The 7,792-nt window shown below is 42.2% G+C and overlaps 1 protein-coding gene across 1 annotated transcript in view; it reads right to left on the bottom strand.

Moving 5' to 3' along the window:
• Positions 1-1,598: 1,598 nt before the first annotated feature.
• The window catches only part of Tnfrsf21 (TNF receptor superfamily member 21), a 71,920-nt gene continuing 65,726 nt past the window's right edge, over positions 1,599-7,792 (bottom strand). The window contains exons 5-6 of the mRNA XM_034521679.2: positions 5,377-5,605; positions 1,599-3,092 (exon numbers count right to left, since the gene is read on the bottom strand). Coding sequence (XP_034377570.1) covers positions 2,863-3,092; positions 5,377-5,605 — 459 coding nt within the window. The 3' untranslated portion in view covers positions 1,599-2,862. The remainder of the gene's footprint in view (positions 3,093-5,376; positions 5,606-7,792) is intronic.

Raw genomic sequence — 7,792 nt, 5'->3', positions numbered from 1 at the left:
CCCCAAAACACACATACACCATGGATTCAAGCCTAACCTTTTAAGCTTCTCAGTGAGGTCTTAAACACATTCCTTGGTGTTATGCTTTGAATATTAAATGTCCCCCACAAAGGTTCATCTATTGGAGGTTTGGGCTTCAGCTGCTGGTATATTTGGCCATGGATGAGTTCATGGCTGAATAGACTATAAGGTAAAGGGTCCTGGCTAGAAAAAGGTCACTGGACTGTGCCACTGAAGAGTTATCCTGTCCCAAGACTCTTTCTGGATCTCTCTGCTTGCTGGATGACAGGAGGCAAGCAACCTTCCACTATCATGTCTTCTCACCATGTTTCTGCCTCACCAAAAACTGAAGGCAACAGAGCCAGCCGACCGTGGGCTTAAAACCTCGGAAACCATGAGTTAAGATAAAAATTTTCCTCCCTTAAAGAGATTTTTCCCTTTCAGCTACTCTGTCCTAGTGTTAAGAAACTGTCTCATATACTTAGCTTTACAAGCCTATTTTCATCTGTAAAATGGGCACAATAATGGAAACCCGTTTTATGAGACGAATATAAAGATCCAATAAAGTAATAAAACTTTGTATTTTACACTTTATAAAATATAAAACCACAAATTTGGGTTATTAATAAAAAAACATTCCCAAATTACTAATAAACTATAAACTTAACATACTAGTAATTAATGAATGAATTGTATGTCTCAGTCCTAAATCTTCTGACACAGTGAAAACCTGACAAAATCTGTTTCCTCTCCCATCATTACTGACCCGTTCTTGCTTGTTCTTGTTTCTGTGTGTGCCATAATATTCTCTCTCTCTCTCTCTCTCTCTCTCTCTCTCTCTCTCTCTCTCACTCGCTCCCTCTCTCTCTCTTTGAGACAGAGTAGCCCTGGCTGTCCTGAAACTCCCGGCTGGCCTCAAACTCAGAGATACTCCTGCCTCTCTCCTCCAATGGATTAAAGGCATGGACCACCACTGCCTGGCCTCAGAGTTCTTATCTTTCACCAACAAGAGGGAAGGGAAACCGGGATGTTCTTCTTGAAAACTGCCACATGGAGATGAGTGAAAAGGGAAGCCACTCCCGAGTTGCTGACATGGGCGTCACAGTGCACACAGTATCCACTTCCAGGTTCTCACCAAAAGAGGAAGTTAAAATTTGGTCATTGCAATTCTGTAGAGGTGGGGCACAAGCTAAGGGAAACCTGCAGTGAGCTTGAGATATCCTACTAACACAAGACCACACCCGCTTCCCTGCTGAGAAAACCCTCTGAGAGAGTCTGTCAGGGACACTGAGGTTTTGACTAGAAGCCTGTGGATGTGTGCAGATCATCCTACAGGTAACAAATTACCCGGAGGAAATAAAAGCCTAAGGTTTAACTCAAAAGGCTAGGAAAAGCTTAGCAATTCTTATCACAGCCTTGTACGCTGTACGTCTCCAAATGTGACTTTTGCTAATATTCATAATTTACAGATTATGAATATTATCTGGACAGGAAGAGGATGTCAGAACACACATCCTTCCCCAAGAGTTGACCAGGGCTAGAACCTGAGCAGAGGCAAAGGGGAAGGTTAAGTAGTAAATACACCAAAACTACGCAAGTAACAAACACCTAATATTTATTAATAAATTAGTATACTTGAAGGCATTTTTCTGATATCGGCTCCTCACCACTAAGTCTGCCCGCGCAAAGGTGGTCGTCATCCACCTTTGCATTAGAGTCTGACAACTGTCAGAGGGCAGGCTGATAAATGAGAGTATAGTTGCAAATGTATCAGACAAGAGTTCTTACAGCTGCAGCCATTCCTAATGAAAGTGACTGGATGACGAAGAAAACCCAGCAAGGCCTTGAGGGCAGACTGGATCTATTGACTATGTGTGTTTAAAAAAAAAAAAAAAAGAAAGAAAGAAGAATAAAAAACCAAGACAGATATCTTTGAAAGCAAGCTGGGCATAGGTGCCACGGGCACTCAAGGTTGGCTTTCCAAGGTGCAGCGGAGGTGTTCCTAAAAGATGGAGATCGAGTTCTTTGGTGGCCCAGGTGTCAAGCCACGGCAACAGCAAGTCCTGGTGACTTAAGGGTTTCATTCTCCAGCCCAGAGCAGAGGAGCGTCAAGAGGAGCACAAGTTATCAAGCAGTGTACAGTGTCCAGACAAAAACCATACAATCAGCGATAGAGTGTGGTCAAGTTTCAGCCGTGAATATGAATTATATAACAAGACATGAAGAAGACAACTCAAAGTCGAATAGAGTTACAGTCATCAACAGGGTCGTAGACTCCCTCCATCCTTAAGAGCGCTTGTAAAGGACAAACAATAAGACAAATAGCAATAATAATTAAAACAGAAAAAGTAGGTGTGGAGTCTTATGAAAAGACGTATGTCTACTTATAGAAGTCACAAGATGCCATTAGGATGCTTTTAAGAAGTTGAGTCTCGAAACCCAGCATAAGGGAAAAGCCATACTGTGTTTATGTTAAGTTTTTAAAGTGCACAGAATAGTGTTGAAAATATATAAAGGCAAAAATGGAGAATATATGTAACTTTAAAAAAAGAAAACTTTAGTGGTGGGTATTTTCCAACAGTTATACATTGGAAAGGCTTTATACATTCACTTTCAAGAAGAAAGAAAGAAAGAAAGAAAGAAAGAAAGAAAGAAAGAAAGAAAGAAAGAAAGAAAGAAAGAAAGAGAAGAAGGGAGGGAGGGAAGGAGGGAGGAAGGAAGGAAGAGAAAGAACCCCAAACTTAAGCACCGGCTATACTGTTAAACACATACATACACGCACACACCAAAACACAAAAGTCAGAAATGAAATTAAATCACCCTGCCAGTAGGTTGATTTCCAGAATGCAGTGCCCCCGTGTTCTACAATAGGTCAGGAAGATGGCTGTACACAGAGTCCAAGAGGGTCTGGCTGGCCTCTTGGCTCTTGACCCCAATGATCTCGAAGAGACGGTCCAGTTTGTCCTCAGCCTGGGGAATCTCTTCAATTACCCGCAGCTCCTCGGGATTCAGGATGTGCAGCATGTCATCAAAAATGGGCTGCAAGTCACAGGGGTCCAGGCGGACCTGCCGCAACACTGTGTCCTTCTTTTCTGCGGGGAACAGGGAAAAAGAAGGAAAGAGAGATGAGGGGGATTGGAGGAGCAGTTGAGAAGCTGCCTGCATTCTGAGCCTAGTTAGTTTCCTCCAACGTGAGGTAGTTACCTGGTATATTTTAAATAACACATCCTCTTTATTTGTGTGGCACATAAAAACAGAAAACGGGAGTTTCAGGGATGTGGTGGCCCAATTCTGCAATCCCAGAACTTAAGGGTAGAGGCAAGAAGATCAGGTGTTCAAGGGTTCATCTTCCAACCTGGGCTACATGAGACCCTGGCTCATAAAACAAAAAAGCCCAGCAGAAAAAGATCTGCTTAATAGAAATGAAACAAGAAACTACTTGAATGGATTCTTTTGATTTTATTCTTATTTTGAAATGATGTGCATATTCTGTATCTGTGTGTGCACATGAATGTAGGTTTGTTTGATGCCAGAGGCATCAGATCCCCTAGATCTGGAGTTAAAAGTGCTTGTAAGTCACCACACGCGGGGTCTGGGAATCAGGTCCTCTGCAAAATCAGTCTGTGCTCTTAACCTCTGAGCTATCTCTCCAGTACACTAGAATAGATTCTTAACGTATTAATAATGTGACACTTGTCATGTCTTTAATGGCTTCTAAATTCTTCTGAAACTCAGAAGTGTTGCCACGCTTATGAACAAAAGTCCCAAGCCAATGTACTCCGCTTTTCTCTCCTTACAGCTGCATCATCACACTTAAAAAAATATGTATTTTAAAGGTTGTTAAATTTATAAGTATATGTGTTTGTGCCTGAGTGGGTTTATGTGTGTCATATATACAAGTAGTGTCCAAGGAGACCAGAAGCAGCTGCAAAATCCTCTGGAGTTACAGGAGGTTTTTGAGCCACCTTGTGGGTGCTGGGAACTAAACCCAGGTCCTCTGTGTTAGCAGTTAGAACCTTTACCCACTGCGTGTGTCTCCAGCCCTGGCGATGCAGTGCTTCAAAAGCTGAGCACTAGAAGACTAAAGGCCCTTGAAATGAGAAAATGGAGTTCCTTGGGGTCACACTGTGAAGTGCAGGGAAACATCTATTAAACTCACTAAGCGTTTCCTTTAAAATAAATCAAATTTTTTTATAACATACATTACAATAGGAATCTTTTTATATAAAATGAATTACTCTAAATGTGTAAAGTCTATAAAACAGGAAGTATCTTAAAAATGAAATATAAAACAAATCTGTAACACTCCTCACTGAGATGTGATTAAGAGTTTCCTAAAAGCCAGGAAACTTCTGACAAGATCCTGTCATCGATACAGTGTGGAATCAAATTCACTATCTTTCTATCAAGGCTGTGTGAGGTGACCCACTTAGAATTCTTTGTTTTTTTTTTTTTTTTGAGTTTTTCTTTGTTCTTTGTTTTTCCCAGCATTCAGGGGAGGCAGAGGCAGGAGGATAATAGCAAATTCCAGGCCAAACTGGTATACATAATTCCCAGGCTAGCCAAGGATACATTAGAAAACCCTGTCTTAAAACAAAGCTGACAGATTATTTACAAATTTATAATTATTTGAATATATGTTTTTTTAAAAAAATAGCTTATATACTTCAGGCTATCCTCAAACTCACTCTGTAGCTGAGGATGGCTGAGTTTTTCTTTGTTTTTTGTTTTTTTTTGTTTTTTTTTTTTTTGAGACAATCTCATTATGTAGCCCCAGGCTGGCCTCGAACTCACAGAGAGCTTGCCTCTTTTGCTTGAGTGCTGAGATTAAAGGAGTCTACCACCATACCTAGCTAACTTTAAATTTCTTAGTTTCTCAAGTGCTAAAAATACCAACCGAGGGCCACCACACCTTGTTTTTGTGTCTGCTGGGGCATCATGCCTCCTAGGCAAGCACCTTACCAAGTGAGCCCTACCCCCTACTCTGTTATGCTGAAAATATGTGCAATCTAGCTTAGAGTGAATTTTAAGATCAATTCTAAACACTAAAACTACTTCTGACTCCCCAAATGGGTTATAATCTTCATCCTTAGACTTGGCAAGTGTGGTACCTAATTCTCCAAATCAGCTACACTGACTTTTATCAGATGTCCCCTTAAGCACACATTTTGATAGCATCCCAAGGATACAAGCTGGCTCCGGATGGGACAAGTTGTCAAGATTTTCTAGGTGTGTTCATGTTCATTAGTGATGTGGCTCCCTTGAGGACACTTTTATCTTGGAGGTCTTCCTGGACAGGTCATTCAGTCGGCTCAGCTATAACCCGGCTATGGAAGTGGCCAGGGAGATAGCCCCAGGCCTCGCAGATGTGGGTACCTTTGGTAATAAAGGAGCCATTCCTGCTCAGTGCGGAAGAGCCACTGGATGTGGAGTCACAGCGCAGAAGGGGCTCCGACTCGTCCACGAAGAAGCCCTTGTTCTTGTCCAGGGGTGAGGGCTCCACTGTCAGGAGAGTGGAATTCTCAAGTTTCACGTTAGGACTGGGAACGGGGCCTGGGCTAAGTGGACTGGGGCTCATGGGGAGAGCCAGTTTGTCGGTTTCCAACTGTGGAAAGAAAAAAATAATAATTTTATTATATTAAATCGAAATCACATAGAAATAAATTGAAATTAAAGCCTCTTCCCTTAACATTTTTTTTGTTTCATTTAATATTTTTTTGATTCTTCCGTTTGTGAGTATTTCTTATTTTTTTTTCTGACATTACTAAACACATATACGCTTTTAAACAGTGTCTTACTATGTAGCTCAAGCTAGCTTTGAACTCAGAGAATTCCACCTGCCTTTACCTCCTGAGTACTGGGAAGATAAGGGTGTGTACCATCATACCCTGCTTCAATTCATTCTTAAACCTTTTCAGAGTCCATGTGAAGCCAGGTGTGGTGACAGACCAATTTTGGGTTTGAAGATAGCCTGGGTTAACAAGATTTTTATCTCCAAAAAAAAAGAGAAAAAAACCACACACACACACACACACACACACACACACACACACACACACACACACAAAACACACATGAGAGCACATGCTGTAATATTAAAAATTAGGAAACCTGTAAGGCAATGTACACCTGTAATCTCAGCTACTCTGTAAATGGCAGATTTGATGCCAACTTAAGCAACACGGCAAGGCACCTCTCTAAAAAATTATAAGCAAAAACTAAAGGAGATATGTATGCATTTATTTAGTGATTTTCCTCATTGATGTGATAAGATACTCCGATGTAAGCAACTTGAGGGAGAAAGGCCTTTTCCCAGTTCAGCTCACGGTTCAAGGCACACAGTCTGTCCTGCTGGGAGATTCAGAGTAGCAGGAGCTTCAGGGAGTTGGTCACATGGCACCCAAAGTCGACAAGTAGAGAACACGGAATGCAAAAATTCTAATGGTGGTTTTCATTATGCAGTCCTGGGCCCCTGCCTTGGGAGTGGTCCTGCCTATAATTAAGACAGGTCTCCAAGCAGCCTGCCTGGGAGTTGAGGGCTGGTCTGGTGGGTTTCAGACTGCCCCCATGTGATTGTGGCCCCGCTCCTCTTTGAAAGAAAGATAGATGAGAGGGGAATGGGGGGAAGCGAGAAAGCCAGAGTTCATGTCAAGTCTGTTTGATCTCTCCACTCTGCCCTTTCTTTTAAAAAATGCTTCAGAATTACATCATGCGCTTACATCATCCTGTAACCCATTGACCTTACGCTGTTTCTGGCTTCCTAGGCACTATGGTTGACCAGCTCTATCATCACCTAGCAGACAAACCTCTGGGAATGCTTGTCAGGGTGGAAAGACTCATCCGAAATGTAGGAGCTATTCCATTGCTAGCTGGAATACCAGGCCAAAGAAAAAGGAGACCATGGGGCTAGTGAGATGGCTCAGCCGTTAAGAACACTTGCTGTCCTTGCAGAAGACCACAGTTCAGTCCCTGGTACACACAAATGCCTAAAAACTCCAGCTCCAAGGATCCAATGTCCTCCTCTGGCCCACCTACATGTGGTATGCATGTATTCACACATAGACATAAATTCAAATAAAAAAATACTTTTTAAAAGAAGCCGCGTGCTAACATCCATTTCTCTGTTTTCTTGCTACAGCGGTGGTGTGACCAGCTGATGCCATTACTGGTCTGGATCCCCTTGAACTGTAAGGGGGTCTTATATTGTTTCTTGCCAGGTATTTGGTCATAGCAATGAGGAAAAAACAACTAATACACCCAGCATGGTGAGTATTCAGGAAGCAGATGACCAGTCACACCGCTGAGAAGATCACATACACTCTCCCGAAGCTATTGATGACCACCTTGAGAACGCCCGTCATTCTTGCAAGCCCTTCAACTGAGTGACTGTCAACCTCTCCAGACAAAACATTGACTCAGATTTTAAATGATCTCATTACAAAGTCATGTAAGACAGACATGCCTGCCTCTTTTGCAACTCCTAAATGACTGGGACATTTTTGCAAGTGATTGGAGAGCTGCAAAGGCCACCGATTCCTGCACACTGATGACATTCTAGCTGGATGTTGCCGTAAATGACCACCCACAGCTGGCTGTGAATCCAGAGTAGGTTCCAGAACTGGTTAACATGCATCCCCCAGAGGGGCCCTTCTGATCCCCAGATAAGAATTATGCATATGCTTTGAGTTTTAATTCAACATGCACTGGCATAGGACATAATAAATTAAATGCCTTGAAAATGCATGCAGTCACTCATTCATTCCAACATCCTCCTTTGTGCCCCCAGTTGACA

Source organism: Arvicanthis niloticus, chromosome 17 (assembly GCF_011762505.2).
Source record: "Arvicanthis niloticus isolate mArvNil1 chromosome 17, mArvNil1.pat.X, whole genome shotgun sequence".
Lineage (NCBI taxonomy): Eukaryota > Metazoa > Chordata > Mammalia > Rodentia > Muridae > Arvicanthis > Arvicanthis niloticus.
This window is presented reverse-complemented; position numbering and strand designations above follow the sequence as displayed.